This window comes from Hyaloscypha bicolor, assembly GCF_002865645.1.
Source record: "Hyaloscypha bicolor E unplaced genomic scaffold K444scaffold_116, whole genome shotgun sequence".
NCBI classification, from domain to species: Eukaryota; Fungi; Ascomycota; class Leotiomycetes; order Helotiales; family Hyaloscyphaceae; genus Hyaloscypha; species Hyaloscypha bicolor.
Window position 1 is genome coordinate 213,379 of NW_020194618.1, and position 15,883 is coordinate 229,261.

The following is a 15,883-nucleotide window of genomic DNA, read 5'->3' on the forward strand; positions in this document are numbered from 1 at the left end:
TCCAGGGAGCATCGGCTTGGCTCACCGTGTCACTTGACAACAAGCTGCTCTCGTCACATTTAAGAAATTTAGTTGTCAAGAAGCTAATCAAGTTGATGAAAGTGAAAGTAAAGTGAAAGCGCCCCAAGTTTCGAGAAGGACAAAAAGTTCCAAGACGTTGCTAATTTTCTAACACAAATCACCCCTCAATCTCCGCAGACCAACGAGGAAAATAAAGCCCAGCTGCCCAAGACCCTCAAAGCTTTTGTTTTTATAAGAGGTTACTGACCGAAGCGTCCCCATTATCTTAAGCATAGAAAGCGCCACAAGTTATCCTACTTAAATTAATTAGTGCTTATAATCAACATATGTAGTATAGTCAACGGTTCCAAACCTATTTTCCTAAATTAGTTCTCGGCTACAGCGGCATCCGCCTATTATATTAGAGAATTGACTACAAGCCCTATATACTACTTATAATCCGTCACTTAGATTATTCAAGCATTAGACCTAAAACTCAAATGCTTAGTTCGCCCGCTCTTTCGCACTAAATAAAAGCCTTGCTTTAATGTCTCCAATAAAGATACTAACGACTTGCTCGTTAGTATGGCTTAATCCAGTCTTATAAGTCCCTATATTAATGTGGTTAATATCGGTCTAGTTCTTGAGTTCGAGGCCATCGGCCCCTTGGCTCCCGTTCTCTTCCTGATCCGGATGTCATTGTAGCTCCTCGCATACAGCATAACACAAACCGAAATGGCCCCCTTCCGCCCCCTTCCGCCCCCTTTGGCTCCCCTTTCTTTGCCGAATCCGAATCCCTAAGCAGCAACATGCCCATTTCTACGAATAGAATCCGCACCAGTGGCACTTTCCTTCTCTCGCTGAATTTGAAGGCGTATGCAGCACTTCTGCGGTGGATGTTCGCGCCGTATTTATCAAACCCCGTGGCTGCATTGCATCTGACCGGACTTATTGTGCATCCCATGTGCTTGGTTCATCGAGGATACAAATCAGCAAGCCCCTCATACAACGCCGGCGCCTCATAAAACCTCGCACCAAACTTCTCCCTCAAAATCCAACACCTCTCCTCCATCGTCTCCGCCATCCTTAACCTCCTAATATCATCCGGTCTCTCATCTTGTTCACACTGCAACACAAGCACTCCTCCCTCCTTCGGCCACCCAAACCATACATTCCTCAACTCCTCATCCGTCGGCTGCGTCTCATCCCAATCCTTCCAAGGCACATCCAGAAACCTCTTCTCATTACTCCACCATTTGCCACCTACTTTCCTGAGTTCGGCACAAAAGGCATCTTCTTTCTCTTGGTCGGAAAATCGGGTTGAAGGTGGGTTTAATGGATCGAAGTTGAGCTGTTTGAGCTCGACGAGGTCGGCGTTAACACGGATTATTATTCCGCCGGTGGAGGGGTAGCCATAGATGCGACAGCCGAATTCATCGAAAATGGTTCTTCGAGTACTATCCAGTGGGAAAGGGTGTGGTGGTATCTTTTCTCGATCGCGAGATGCCATTGTTCGGTTGAATATTATCGGCCAGGAACTCAGGTCCGGGATTTTAGGCTCATGCAAAAACTGGAGCGGTGATTGAGACAGAGAAAGAATTCGGATTCCTCAAGTGCCGATGCAGAAGAGAGCGGGGTAGAGGCTTGCTGCTGCTAAATAAGTGTTCTCTGGTCTGGATGTTACTTTGCCTTTTCGTGCTCGCTTGCAGCTCCACGGGTATCGATCCTAGAGGATCAGAAAGGGGGCGGGATCTCGGGTAAATTGAGACTTGTGCTAGGTCACGTTCTTTTTATCACGTGATATGTAGCAATGAGAGAGAACGCGAGTTTTCTTGAATATTATATAGCGGCCTCAGGTCTCAAGGCGCTAGTAAATTTTAGAGGACTTTGCTCCGTAGGAAATCCAAGGGTGAACTTAGTATCACGTGGTAAATAATCACGTGCTCGGCAGTTCCGTAATACTACCCTTCTAAACAAGCGAGCTCTTATGCTAGAAGTATAGCTATATCCCCTTCCCAAAATATTAAATCCTTTATCCTATTATTACAAAACCTAATATAGTTTTTCTATATCCGTATCTTATAATCATAACTAGTAGAATAATATTAGGAATTAGCCGGGCCTCGCCTATTTTAGGCTGCCCTGCTCGCTGCCCCGCTCGCTTACCAAGCATCACGCAGGAATGTTGGAGCATTAGGCTCACTTTGATTGGCCCGATTGTAGTGACAGTGGTGTTGGTTGCGTTGGTTGATTGATCGATTGATTTACAAAGCTCACATTGTTTTGGTGGGTCATAGAGCTGAAAAGTGTGCGTCCGGTGATCGCCAAGATCACCACCAACAAGAGAAGATAAGACAGTTGGTAATGGCTAGTTGCCCTCTCCTTCCAACATTTCAGTCTCTGCGAGACGTCAGGTCACCTCCACTTCCACCCCTTTCTCCTTCTCTTTCGCGTTCGCTTTCGTTGAAATCATCTGTCGGATTCGAACGAAGAATCTGCGGCTAGGCTGGCACCGGCCAGATGCCGTGGCCACCGAACCCTCCCACGGCAACCTAAACAACCTAATCCTTCTCTCCTATCTTCTCAACTCGGAATCTGTACTCACATGGCTGTCCGTTTCATCACGACCTCAAATCCTGCACCGTCCGCAACACCATCCGCGCATCAGAACAGACACGAGTCTGGCGACTCGTCAGGAGTATTATCCACGAATCATGGCGGTCACGAGACCTAGCAGCCGCAAGTTAGCATGGCTTGCTCTTCCATGTCAAATGGTCCGTGTCTGTTCAGCACAGTAACATGGATGCACCATCCAGAACCTACACTTCAGCAATAATGGCGCACCGAATGGAACATCGCCAATTCATCGTAGCTAAATCGATAGCACCTTCATAGTGAGACAGGCATCCCATGGAGACACCCATCCATGTCCATGCGGTCTTCACATCGAGACAACCTTCCTATGGAAAACCATAGCCTCGCCGATACTACTTTCGTATTCAGATACTTGTCCAATGGACAACTGAAATCCATGTGCCCGTCGATACTACTTTCGTATCGAAGCAGCCGCCCCGGAAGCTCCATTGCCTCATCGATACTACTTTCGTATCGAGACAACCGCCTTGTGGAACCCACAGCAACGTCGATACTATTTCGCGTTACCCGGGCGGCCGCTGGGAATATACACATACCAGACCGAACGAACCTAACAACTTCATATTCTATCAACTTGGAGAAACGCGACATCCTGTAACCAAGGCGGGCACACTTAATGACTTCATATTCCATCAGCTTCGAAAAAATCCTCCTCCTAGCAACCGCACCAAATTCGCACAAAGAATCTACCGATTCTTGGTGAAACCGAATGGCTTCACGAAATTTGTTTGACGATACCCGGCCTTTCTGCTTGAATTTCTCATGCGCTCTTGGTAGGCAGAGATTTTCAAATTTCTCAGCAGTGTCATTTCTTCTGTACTTATGCTCCATTGCTGACGGGTTTTGCGGGAGAGTTGGAGGTCGGGATTTGTTTGATGTTGGAAGTAATGCCGTATGAGTAATGAGTTTTAAACTTCCTCATACATGCCGTTCTTATATGCTGATGGCGATTGGACGCCCGGACATGCCACAATATGCATAATCAGTCGAATGCTTGCCAAGCCTGACATATTCCAGGATCTCCTCCAATCCATGGCAACCTTCACCCCTACATTAACAAGCGACGACACAGATACCCATGCACGCAGAACGTAAAAGGAATCACCAAACCTCTCGCTCGTGCAAATACTCCAAGACATCCTCCCACGAGCTCACAATCTGTAATTCAAGCATCTCGCTCTCCTTCACTCCACTGGCCATCGAGGCCACCATCCCCCCTTCAAACATCTTTTCCCAAGCCCCATTCTCCGTCATCGCACCGTGCCCACTCCCCATTCGTCTCGGTACCATCCCAACCAATCGCCCCTTCCTGCACAAAACTAATCGTCGTCGTCTCATAGACAACCAACCACCCTACACCCGGGTAATTTAACACCATATCTGCCCTTCCACAAAAAAGCCCTTCAAATTGTCATCCAACCAATACCCAACAGCCCACATCACATCTTTCCTCTTATTCCAAAATATGCCGTGACCTTCCCCCTCTCAACAGCTTCCTCATGCGAACACTCCTTAAACGCTTTCCTCACACGCCTTGCAACCACCTCTGGAGCCTGTGCGACTTTAAAACCAATGGAATAGTACTCCAACGCGTAATCCATTGACTCGTGACAAGTGTGCAAGTGAGTCGGGATGTCGTTCTTGGGGATGCTGTGCCCGTGGGACGAGAAGCAGCCTTCGAGTTTTTGAGCGGGCCGCCATTAGCCGCCGCCGCGATAGCTGAAGCGGGGCTTCTTTGGGAGGGTAGAGTGATGGTTGAAGGACCAGACTTTGATGCGGAGTTCGGTGGGGAGGAGGGGAAGGGGTGGAAGGTGGGTGGTTGTTAGGTGGCAGAGAGCTCGTTTGAGGCTTGGCGAGGAAGATTTTGGTTGGGGGAAATGCAGGTCTTAGTTGCCATGGTGAGGATCGAGCCGTGAATTGATGTTGAGGAGTGCAAAAGGTTTTTATGGTCCTTGTTGTAGTTGAAATTTTGACATGTTTGGAGATGTAGCTACAATGCCAAGGCTCGGTAGCTTGAAACCCCGTCACGCCCCGCAAGTGACTTCAGTGGCGCTTCCAACAATGCGAGGTAACGCTTCAAATTTGTGTGCTGCTCCGGGACTGTGTAAAACGACACCCCCCCGGGTGTCAATTGGGGTGTCGATTGGGGGCCAGGGTGTTTTGGGACCTCAAATTAGATTTTTAAATATAAGTATAAGCTACTATCCCCCCCCCTTGAATACTTACAGTGGGTCCTTTAGTAACGCCACCCTGAAACCTCGTTTATAACCCCTAACTAGGAAATATCAGGTGCTCTCCAGAATTGCTATTGGCCATACACCCTTGAGTTGGTCAGTGCAGGAGTGGTGTTATCCCAGGACCAACTGTAAGTATTCAAAGACCGCACTGCAATTTTAGCGTCAACGAGGAGGGACGGACACCCGCATCGCTGACACCGAGTAGCTCCATGCCGCACTGAATGCACCCCATCCCAACACTGCAATTTTAGCGTTAACGAGGAGAAGCAGAGTGCGTACCTGCCCTCTACTTTGGGTAGTGGCCCCCAATCGACACTCCGGGGGGTGTCGTTTTACACATTCCTGCTGCTCCCGCTGTTTTATAAATGTACTCTGCTGAAATACAATTAGATCACCGATAGTATTCATAAACATTCTACCTGGTTTTTGACTGAAAAGCATGTCTTTAATTTAGAATTCTTCCAGTATTTCGTGGGCACGACTGGCCCGATTTCGGTGTTATTCGCTAATTTCAGGTGCTTTCGTCGCTGATATTTAGCGATTTGAAAAGGAGTTCACCTAAACCAATCTTCATGCTTCAAGGAACAGCCCCTTCCTTCCTTTTCAAAAGAATTTATTCTAATAAAAAGTGGCCGAATGCTCGAAAGTATTTTTGTTGACAAATTGGGGCATCGTTCAGTTTGTTACAAGTGTACTCTATGAAAAGACCAAATATCCGACTCCAGCCAGGGGGGCTATCAACCACAATCTGGCTCTCTACCGATATGGTACTTCCATTTTAGAAACAATGTCTATCCAAGACTCCAAGCTGTCTATCAAAGCAAAACTGAGCCGCAAGAATAAATGTGTGCATATACACAGGAACCACCTTTCCCTTAACTTCAAAGCCGAAGACCCCAACCGCCAAGCTATCCGCGGGTTTCTGTCTCAACCCCAGCCATTCGCACCTTGCGCGCTCATAACATCATTCCAGAACTCGAAAGAAACGGAACCAAGGTACTGATCAGTCCAAAGAAAGTTTGCCAATGTGGACGCAATCTCGGTCCTCGCCCTCACTCCTGCAGCGAGACAAGCATCCGCAAGCCTCTCCGCAAACCACCTCTGATCTGGCGTCCCAACACCTCCAATACCCCCTATCATCAATACCCAAAGCATCACATTAGGGTACTGTATCCGTAGAGCTACCAGGTCGATGGCTTCAATCAAGGTTCGTATTCGGCTTGAGACGATGTTAGAGAGCGAGAGCCGGGTTGGGGCTTGCCGGATGAACATCACTTGGTGGATGAGAGCTGCATTTCCGAATAGTTTATATATTACCGTCGTCTGAGATGGTGGATCGAGGCAGTCTGATAGTATGAGCTTGAGGAGTCGGCGGTCAAGTTGTCCTGCCATGTCTAGAAGTGGTTGGAGCTCTGATTTGTCATGCGAGACGGGCATGCTGTCTTTCATTGTGATGAAATGCCGTAAGTCTTTATAGATTTCTATGGTCTCTTGGCTAAGAAGTGGCAACCCGGTGAAATTTGATAGCTTTGATTGGTACCGGGGTGCTAATGGGCACGATGTGGCCCAGTCTCCATGAGATTGAGGAGGTGAGAGATGGTTTAGCGGTATGCATGGCTCGGTGTCCATGATGAGAGAGGCGATGGTGTCAGTCCTGGAAGAAATTATTATCAATGTTTATTTTTATTTTTAAAAACGGAGGTCTAGAATGGGGTGTTATTACCAGATGATAAATCCCATTGTGAATGGGCAGCCGGCCAGACCTTGGATGCCACCTCTACTCCTCACCAAAGCTCCCAGGCCATTCGCATGTACTTTGGCACTGTCCATTCTTCCACTTACGATCTAACGGGTCTACCTTAACAACATTCATATCCAGAACTTGGGAAAATAATCGGAGAATGAGAATATACCTCGAGGTGTGCCATGCATGCAACGGCACAAAGCGTTGTATCAATTGCCGACTGGAGATCCGGGTCCCGTATTCGCGCGTTCAATAGCTTGATCGCTTGCCCTTTGTGATAGAGGAGGTCTGAAGTCGAGTCATTGAGACTCAAGCGAGAGAAGTGATGGGCGGAATGTGCGAGAACTGAATGGAGGAGTGCCGGATCTGACATCGCATATCTTAAAAGTTCGTCTTTTAAGGATGTGTTGGTCTGAGTTTCGAGGAAAACAAAGCGATCTATTTGCAAATCAGCAAGATAGAAAATACCGATGATGCATCAACATCACCCAAACAGCATATTTTCAGAGGTGCGTTCCTTAAATTCTTAAATATGCCGTGAGCGAGAAACTCACCACTTACAGTGATGGAGCAAGAAGGAGGTGTTCGCGACATTCTCTTGAATGTGCATTGTTTCAAAAGGATCCAATAGACTAGTTCCTGGGTTATGGGTGAGGGCGGCGGACCAAGATATCAGATTGGCGTGATGTGATGGGTTGTGGATTAGTGCATTCGATGCCCCTGTCTGCGAATTACTGAAATTCTCGGCTTTGGGACGAATATCATGCAGCTTGCGTTTTGTTGGCGTCTTTGTCCTGCTGCGAAATTGTCTTCCGCTCCTTGCTCGAGAACGGATGACAGCTCGAAATTTGCCAACAGGTCGAGTGACTCCAGTCTCGCCGACGAAGTGAAGATCCTAGCCACTTCTTAGTTTCAATTAAGTAGACTCAGAAGATCAGGCATATATGTGAAAATATAAGAAACCATTAGGGAGTAAAAAGGGAAGATCACTTACAGACTGTCCTTGAACTGTAAGTGAGTGAAAGTCTGAGTTAGTGATCGAGGGTTGACTTTTGGTTCGACTTTATGTACCTGTAGTTGAGGTTTGAGACTCCTGGTCAGCAATATCAACCCGAAACCGCCGTTGTGTGACCCATTTCAACGGACGTGGAGTATCTTTGGTAGTCGACGAAGGCGATGAATCATCCCCATGTTTGAGTGGCTCGTGCGTTGGAGGTGTTGACATTTATTGCTTAGACATACAAATCTGATCGATGATTGAATAGGGTTCCTATATTTGAGGGGAAGAGATGAGGATGTACAAATTCTCATGCAAGATTATTTGAAAATGACAAGTGCATTCCGGTGGAAAGGTTTTATATTCATGATACCGATGTAACAACTTGTATACCATTCAGAAGTTGGCTTCATCAGGATGCATTCCAAATTGTCATGACAATGCATCTATTGACGCCACATTGGATGAAGGCAATTCTAATATCCTGGTCTGTGCCGAGTTCTCCAGCTGCCATCTGATGCAGGAGGGCATTGTGTACTTCTGTTCAGAGAAGGACCCATGTTCTTGGCAAGAGCGTAATGAAAACAGATATGAAGAGGGCCACAAGGTTATTTGGAATACACACAAACTCTGATGGCGGGTCGGTCCGCGCATCAGAAATTCCAAATACCTCGCTTAGGAGAGGCAAAGACTTGGGAGCTGTGTGGCTATGTGGCACTTTGCAACCTTTATTTCCTTAGAATGCTAATTCTCGGAGTGCCAAGCCTATCACATTGCAATGAACGCACATCTTCGGTGAAGGTTCGTGCTTGGTGTTAGGCATGGAGCAAAGATAGTAAGCCACAGAGCAGAGGCGTAATTCTCCGAGAGAACCCCGGCAAGGACGCCAGGTAAGTACGTCACATGCAAATATCCCGAGTTTACCCCACGTCCAGGAACATAGAAGAAAAACCTGTTAAACTTGGGCCGCTTCTCTGATGGCCCGATTCTTACAGGAAAAAATTGTTTTACTTCCGACTCCTATGTTACAATTCCATAGGAAATTCCAAATACAATGCGCAAAAGAAAATATACACGAGTGGAGATCAGTTGATCACGGATCCCACTTGCACTTCCACCTCCATGAAATGTTGCTCCATATGCGCGCATCATATCACACTCTTCAGCCTCACAGAACTACTCACTGCTAACCAAAACCTGCCATTCAGTCCTCCTGCCCCCATCCTTCCGTATCGCCTTTTCGAACTGGGACGAGATCACTTCCTTTAACCTTTTCCACTTGTCCTCACCACCATATCTCCTAATCTCGTAACTCGGCCTCTTTCCAAAAGCTGGTTGGAATTCAAGACTAGTCAAGCTTGACAGAGGTGCAGCAGAGACGGAAGAGTAAAATTGAAAAAACTCCGAAAGTGAGGAGTTCTTCACGATCTCGAATGAGTGCGTTGTATCTAGAATCATGCTTCCGTCGGCCGAATCGATGAGAAGGGTGAGCGTTGGTGTGTTGAAGGTGCCTGATGGGTTAGAGGTGGTAGCGAGGCGCGTGTCTGTAGAGAGAACCAAAGGTGAAGGGACAAGGGTATCAGCTTGACGGGTGTTTGAGGGCTGGTAAGGAGAGAAAGCCTCCGGTGGCGGGACGAAAGAGTAGGAGCCGTTGCGGCGATGTGGAGTACCTTTGGAAGGAGGAGTGGCCGGTTTTTGAATAGACTGAGCGACTCTCTTTTCAGGTCTGGGAGTGAAGTCCTCAGAGGGTGAGTGACACTGGATAGATTTTGTTGCTGGTGATGGAGGGTTCATGTTGTGGTTTACTGTAGAATCTTGAACCTGAGACCCTGTTCCGCAAGGAACAGGTGACTTTGGCTGCGATGGAGGGTTGTGAGGGGACTGATTCGTGGCTGTTTGACCTGGAGTAAACGTTCTGTCCGGTATGAGTAACCCTGAGTTCTGGTAAGCTTGGCACGTTTGCACTCGAGAAATTGTCGCAGCCTGCGATATTTGCACCGGCGAAACAAGAGTATGATTGTTGTAATTTAACGTACTGGTACTCGTTGTGAGAGAGCTTGGAACCGCCGGAACTGTGCTCGAAGGAGCATCGGGAGATCGACGAGGTTCCATGGATCGAGGAGGTAAATAGTGCTCGCCGAGCGTCTGTGGTTGGAAGATCTTTTCAACAGGAGATCTGTTTGTGGGTTTCGGAAGAGGGGAAGCCGCAGATGTTAGTTGAACATCGTCGCCAACCTGGGGAGGCGATCGATGTGTTGCAGATGATTCGGCAGCGGGCTTTTGGAGGGGTTCACATCCTTGTGGCAGGAGACTCTTGAAACCAAGAGTTATAGGAGACGAGTTGGGCGGCGGTGACTCAGAACCTTGAGCGCAGTCTTTGTAGTGACCTGCGGCGTTTGTTGGACTCTGTATATCGTTGGCAGCTCGGAAAGGCCAAGTACCTGCTTTCCTTTTCACCATACCCCCGCTGATTGGTGACTGGGTGGGCTCACTCGACCGGTGGTGAGTTGAAGATGGATCCGGATCGCTTGATAGAGGTTCTGCACTGGTCATGGTTCGTTGTTGGTGTCGCTGATCAGGGCTTGGAGCATGAGGCGGCCATCTGGTATTTACTTGGGCAGAAGATAACTGTGCTGTTGGACTGCTCCCTGCATGCGCTGAATATAGAGACGTTGGTTGATCGAGCTGGAGAGATATGCTTTGTGGTGGGGAGGTTGATAAAGCTCTATGCTTCTCCCCAGGGAGATGAGGAGGGCACAGTGAATTCGTAGTACGATAATCGGTCTCTCCATTCAGCATGCTGTGCAAGCTCATTGTCTTGAGTGGGGAGGGATTTTCCGATTTTAGTTGTACTCCTGCGGTAGCTGTTCCCTTCGTGAATTCATTCGTCGGCTTGCACGCCTGCGAGGATGGCGTGTTTGTTCTGGTGGAGGATGGCTTGGTAGCAGGTGTGCTTGGGGTTGACGGGCTATCCGAGTCGTCGACTATCTCCAACGGTAACGATATGCTAGATCCCAGCGTGCTGGAGGTAGAATTGTGGCGATTGGCATATTCGAGTTCAACCTCTTTGGTTTTTTGGGCTACGTGTGGAGAGACGTGCTTGTTGTGTTCGGTTGTCGAAGATACTTGAGCTTCACCATGGGTCGAAGAAGCGTTCGTTGAAGGTGCCGTTGCTGCTTTAGGGTTTTGAGGGTCAAGCCAACTAAATTCAGCATGCCATTTCGACCCGAAAGTACTGGCCGAGTCTTCACCACCAGTTGGGGGAGGCTGATAATGTTGAGAATGCAAAACACTCTCGAAAGTGGTGACGGATCTTTCAAGACTCTGACTCGCAGTTGATTCGGTAGGACTTAAGCTTTGGGACGGCATGGACATGGGGACTTTGAGAATCGAAGTCTGTTTAGTTGGGCCGTCCAGGCACGGTGTAGATTCCATTGTAGGACTACGGGAAACTTGTTTGTTCATAACCTGATTCTGCGGAGGAAGAGAGAACAAAGGCGTGATGTTGGGAGACTTTGCTTCTCCCGTTCTTCGAGATTCCGAGTCGATGCTGTCAGCGGGCGAAAAGCTTCTCGTGAAGGTCTGTTGCGGCTCCAGATCGTCGGTTTCGAGCTCTGGAACTACGTCCTGCAGAATAAATCTGATTAGCACGCACAATCTTCCAAACTGTACAACCTTACTTACCATGAACTCTGGCCAGCGAGATTGGAATAGCTCTCTTCCGCCAACACGGTCATCACCACCCTCCTCGTGGATGGTCTCAATGTGGTGCTCAGTATTGTATTTTCGCTTGTTCAAGACTCGACACGGTTCTCTGATCTCTGGGTTTAAGCGGTCGCACTTGAAAACCTTCTCACCCGACAACTCGAGAGCGGTCTCTGCCATACTTGCCAACTGCATTCTTGAGCCCAGATCAACTTGTGCCGAAAGGTATTCCAACATCGTATCATCTTGCCCTGACAGAGTTGGAAATACGAGTGGCGTCTTGGCTCGAACAGCCTTGGACTTCTTGCGCTTTTTCGCTGGTTTCGGACGATCGGTATTGCATGAGTCGAAGCCATCTTCCCAATAACATTCCCTATTCTTCCACAGTCTCGCGAATTTATCCGTCATTTGAATAACCCCATCTCGTCGATACGCGAGAATGAAATATGGATTTTGAGTGAGCAAGTGGGTGAGCTTCTCGAGTCTGTCTTTGACGATGTCCCAGAGCCTTACAACCTCTGACGCTTTCATCTCTTCAATCTCGGGGAGTTCGGTCCCCTCTCCGAGTGACCTCAGAAGCGTAGTCGACAGATCATCTCTCTCGTCGTTTACAACGAACAAATTGTTATCAAACATGAATCGTAGCAGGTGGTTATCGGCAGATGTGGGCCATTTTGGACTCTGCTATATCCAAAGTCAGTCCCGGTACACACTCAATGGAAACAGGATGGCTACCGATGATACCCAACTCTTCTGAAGTTTCTTCACAGGCTTCAAGTCAAGTTGCGGGTTCAAGCCACGAATATAATCGCAACTGAACTTAGCACAAGGCTCTTCTGGTGGGGTCTTCCAGAACTTAACAGTATTGAGCTCGAGTTTTGAAGGGATACAAGCCTTCTCGTTCTGCGTTGGCTCCTTGGAAATCTTACTTAGATCGTCGTCACCGCCATCCTTGCCATGAATTAGACCGACTTCAAAACAAGGAGCTGAATGCTTACTCCGCTTGCTCCCCTTACTCTGCTTACTCTACTTGCTCTACTTACTCTGTGCTTGTTTTTCCTCGGTCTCTTCCTCACGCGCTTGGGTTTTTCATCCTGAAATTCCTCCGCCTCCGCTTCCGCCTCCGCCTCGCCATCTCTGATCTCCTTTCTTCCTTTGACATAATCCGAGAATGCTTTCTTCCGGAAGATTTGAGTGAGTATATCAGTGATCCTGAACAGTCAGCACAAAGTGTTGGTGCGCTACAGGATGTGGGGATAGAACTTACGTCTCACGATGCTGATCGCTAGTCCATTCAAGGATCCCCTCAGAATTGACAGGCCAGTAATATTCTCCTCGATCATCCTCGTGCAGAAAGTTCAGAGCACAGAGTCGAGCCGCCTCGACGTTCACTTTGCTCAGTGACAACTTGTGTCCCCGGTCGACGTATTCACGGAAGAAGGATTGCGTAGCAGCATCGAGAGTTTCGTACTTCCGCCTTGAGCTCTTCTTCTCATACCCAAGACTGGAGTAAAGATCGATCATACTCATATCACGATATTCGGACATGATGGGTGGGAGTGGTTGGTTGCTTGATTGAAGTTCGTTTGACAAAATCACGACAATTGCATGAAGAAGTTTGATGAAAGAATAATGAGCACTAAAGATAGGTAACCTTACAAGTGCTGAAGCAATACTAAGCAGGCAAGAAAGAGGGCTGGAGGAGTGTGTGTTGGGGGCGGAATTAGAATATATTAATAATGGCGGTCTTTTCCTGAAGGCAGATGCGAGAGCAGATGGAGACATCCAATGGCCCGTGGGCGGCGGAGATAGCTGTCATTGAAGGATGTGCCATGCGGCTCAAACAGTCGACAGGGTTCGCAAATCTAGGCAAACAAGTTGACAGCGGGGTTGCGTCAAGGGCTAGAAACTTTGAGACAAGACCAGGTTGATGATTTGTTCATCCCAAGTAAAGGAAGCAGCAATCCGACATGAGTCATAGGAGCCTGTTCAAATATGATATCTGAGCGATTTGGAAAAAGAGTATAGAGGTGCCTTTCTAGGTCAGAGGGAAGTGCAAGTATTGTGCAGCAGCACAGTTGAGATGAAAGCTTAATTGGTTGATCTACAACCTTGGCAGATATGATCCAGCTTTCAGTTAGTCGGTGAGGGTGTGTGTGACCATTTGGGCTGAGACCAAGGGATGTTGCATTTCGAGGCGGCCTCTGGCCCATGTTGATAGGCATCGCGGAAGCACGAGCTTTCACATACAAAAAAGAGGGACAGCAAGGTGTGTGCTGCACAACGATGCGAAGTAGATTTTTAGCCAGTCATGTGAATTTGGTACACCCAGTTGAAGGCCACCAACTAGATTCAATTGGCCCAGAATGGAGGCTTTTCCATGCAGATGCAGACGCCCTCAGAAAATGTTGGCGCGCGCATGCCGGCTTCCTTTCCCCGCTTTCCCGGCAGGGCATCCAAAGAAGGCAATGTTAGTCGCCGAAAGCCAATCGAGTGAAATCTTCAACGCCTATCCGAGACTCTCGAACCTCTCTTTTGCCGTTTCCCTGGTCTTATTCAGGAAATCAGTGTAGCTTCCTTTGGTTTGTCGGTGAGCTTCTTCAGCAGCATCTCCCACCTTGCCTCCCTGGGCACCCAATCCCACACCCTGGGCATAGAGCTCCGTAGTAATGGCCTCAGTCCGACCTGTTCCCTGCGCTCCCAACCCCTCACCAGCAGTCCAGCCCATCTTCCCCAGAAGGGCAGCGCCCTTTGATTGGAGAGGCTTTGGCTCTCCCTCATCCTTTTTTGGCGATAAGCCGCCATTGCCATCCTTCGACGCCCGATTGTGCTGTGCAGCAGGTTGCTTGGGTTGGTTGAATGCTTGTCGCCTTTCTTTGGCCCTATCACGATACGCAGACCCTTCCGCAGAAGAGCTCGATGATTTCTTGAGCTTTGCCAACGTCTTATCCACAAGTTCCTCGTTCTTCATGTTATCGCGATGAAGCTGACTCATTCGTTCGTGTTTATTGACTTCGGCTTCAGTCTTGAATTGCCGTGAGCAGAGGAGACAGCATTTGCGGTGTAGATCGGCGAAAGATAGATTTGGTGGGTCCTCGACAGATTCTTCTGCCTTCTTTCTAGGGGCTGTGGCCGCCGAATCTGCCGATTCAACTTCGGATTCCTTGGGCGGGATTCCGTGAAGTTCAGCATGCCTGTTTGTCCAGAATTGTAGATGAGGCGCAACGACCTTAGAATCCTTGTCGACCTTTCGCTTCTTCAACTTCGGTTCTCCATCCTTATTCGAGCCAACGAGTCCTTCATTGGCTGCAGCTGCAGCAAGCTTGGCATGTTCCGACTCCTTGCTCTTGCTCGATGGTTGCTCAACCTCTGTAACTGGGTGTTCAGCCGCATACGCAGCTTCATCCCAATACATCAACTTGACTGCAGGATTGGACAAGGGACAGAAGGTAAACTTGGCGAATTCCTTGCCGAATGGATGAAGAACGGGTACAAAGACCCCGGCGTGGATATAGGAGACTTGTACCGGCTTAGACGAAATAGTAAACTTGTCAGAAGCTTTGTACTTGATCATCGCAGCTTGTGCGTCTTCGACTGTGTTGAACTCGGCGAAGCCGTACCTCCAGCTATCGTTAGTCTTCCGATCGCGGACGAGTAAGACTCGACGTAAAGATCCGTCTTTTGCCCCAAGACTGGCGTCATTTGTAGTAGAAGCGATCTTTGTCTTCTTGGCAGCTTGCCCATCGGATAGGGCGGTGGTAGGTTTGTTCTTGTACAGCTTGCTCACTCCTTTGGCTAATAGCTCCTCATTGACTCCAGGCTCGAGGCCCCGGAGGAGTATGAACTGAGACGCAGTATCATCAGGAGAAGCATCACTATCACCGGTCGTTGCAAAACCAGAGAACGCCGACATGTTGGTCTGCGCAACAACGATGCCATGAGCAGTTGCTCCTGTACCCGGTCAGCGTAATTTTATGAAAAGGGGCAGGAGACAAACGGGTCCTAGGTGCATTACAGCGAAAGCAAAGGTTTCGAGTAGAGAAATTAGATAGGTAGCACTAAATCACATCAATAGGGCTCTTGGCACCAGTATAGTGGATCATACCACATCACACTTCCAATCATCGTCGCTCTTCCCTACTTTTTCTCTGTCGTCTCGTTCCCGGCTGTAGGCTATTCGAACGTTTGTGGGCTCCGAAGGGCCTGCGTTATTTGGATCGTAGGTGCCATGAAGTGGTATCGATGGGTAATGGCGATCAAGAAAGCGTCTTGCATGGGGAATGTCCGTGAACTGAGCGAATGCAAAGCCTCGAGATTGACCTGTGGGAGCTTTGAATCAGAGAGGACAGCGGATTGACTGATGGATTATTTCCATACCTGTGCGTTTGTCCTTGATCAATCTGACTTCTTCCAGACCCTCAAGTCGAAGACTGTGTTGAAGTTCATTTAAAATCTGTAAATCCCAGAGAAAGGCCACGATGGCCAACCCCTATGCTTAGCCAGAGTTCCACGCTTCTTCAATGACACTTAGGATAAAATGAGGCA

The 15,883-nt window shown here is 48.4% G+C and overlaps 6 protein-coding genes across 6 annotated transcripts; all 6 read right to left on the reverse strand.

The window, feature by feature from the left end:
• Positions 1-551: 551 nt before the first annotated feature.
• On the reverse strand, positions 552-1,696 carry K444DRAFT_614923 (uncharacterized protein). The gene has a single exon (XM_024880616.1). The coding sequence runs from the start codon at positions 1,508-1,510 to the stop codon at positions 974-976; it is 537 nt and encodes a 178-aa protein (XP_024734431.1). The 5' UTR covers positions 1,511-1,696; the 3' UTR covers positions 552-973.
• A 1,013-nt stretch (positions 1,697-2,709) lies between these two features.
• Positions 2,710-3,609, reverse strand: K444DRAFT_29313 (uncharacterized protein). Its single transcript, XM_024871673.1, has 2 exons — positions 2,824-3,609; positions 2,710-2,730 (listed from the first exon to the last, which is right to left on the reverse strand). Exon 1 carries the CDS (start codon positions 3,484-3,486, stop codon positions 2,890-2,892), a length of 597 nt encoding a protein of 198 aa, XP_024734432.1. The 5' UTR covers positions 3,487-3,609; the 3' UTR covers positions 2,710-2,730; positions 2,824-2,889.
• Positions 3,610-5,972: 2,363 nt separating this feature from the next.
• Positions 5,973-6,750, reverse strand: K444DRAFT_665078 (uncharacterized protein; the record flags this gene model as incomplete). The annotated part of the gene is made up of 2 exons (XM_024887044.1): positions 6,616-6,750; positions 5,973-6,546 (listed from the first exon to the last, which is right to left on the reverse strand). Coding segments are annotated over exons 1-2 (681 nt in total), but the record flags the coding sequence as incomplete, so codon positions are not given.
• A 1,880-nt stretch (positions 6,751-8,630) lies between these two features.
• K444DRAFT_29443 (uncharacterized protein) lies at positions 8,631-12,164 on the reverse strand. Its single transcript, XM_024871676.1, has 3 exons — positions 12,074-12,164; positions 11,318-12,019; positions 8,631-11,260 (listed from the first exon to the last, which is right to left on the reverse strand). Exons 2-3 carry the CDS (start codon positions 11,972-11,974, stop codon positions 8,810-8,812), a joined length of 3,108 nt encoding a protein of 1,035 aa, XP_024734434.1. The 5' UTR covers positions 11,975-12,019; positions 12,074-12,164; the 3' UTR covers positions 8,631-8,809.
• K444DRAFT_29442 (uncharacterized protein) lies at positions 12,165-13,336 on the reverse strand. Its single transcript, XM_024871675.1, has 2 exons — positions 12,606-13,336; positions 12,165-12,550 (listed from the first exon to the last, which is right to left on the reverse strand). The coding sequence occupies exons 1-2, from the start codon at positions 13,121-13,123 to the stop codon at positions 12,301-12,303; spliced, it is 768 nt and encodes a 255-aa protein (XP_024734435.1). The 5' UTR covers positions 13,124-13,336; the 3' UTR covers positions 12,165-12,300.
• Positions 13,337-13,847: 511 nt separating this feature from the next.
• On the reverse strand, positions 13,848-15,782 carry K444DRAFT_533664 (uncharacterized protein; the record flags this gene model as incomplete). The annotated part of the gene is made up of 4 exons (XM_024875170.1): positions 13,848-15,289; positions 15,336-15,396; positions 15,444-15,658; positions 15,716-15,782. Coding segments are annotated over 4 exons (1,785 nt in total), but the record flags the coding sequence as incomplete, so codon positions are not given.
• Between the last annotated feature and the right edge of the window lie 101 nt (positions 15,783-15,883).

Excerpts from the sequence above, each read along its gene's own strand:
- K444DRAFT_614923 (XM_024880616.1), bottom strand. The coding sequence starts at position 1,510 with ATGGCATCTCGCGATCGAGAAAAGATACCACCACACCCTTTCCCACTG.
- K444DRAFT_29313 (XM_024871673.1), bottom strand. The coding sequence starts at position 3,486 with ATGGAGCATAAGTACAGAAGAAATGACACTGCTGAGAAATTTGAAAAT.
- K444DRAFT_29443 (XM_024871676.1), bottom strand. The coding sequence starts at position 11,974 with ATGTTTGATAACAATTTGTTCGTTGTAAACGACGAGAGAGATGATCTG. Across the intron at positions 11,261-11,317 it reads CTCGCTGGCCAGAGTTCATG|GACGTAGTTCCAGAGCTCGA; the intron begins GTAAGTAAGGTT and ends TTTATTCTGCAG.
- K444DRAFT_29442 (XM_024871675.1), bottom strand. The coding sequence starts at position 13,123 with ATGTCTCCATCTGCTCTCGCATCTGCCTTCAGGAAAAGACCGCCATTA. Across the intron at positions 12,551-12,605 it reads AGCGATCAGCATCGTGAGAC|GATCACTGATATACTCACTC; the intron begins GTAAGTTCTATC and ends CTGACTGTTCAG.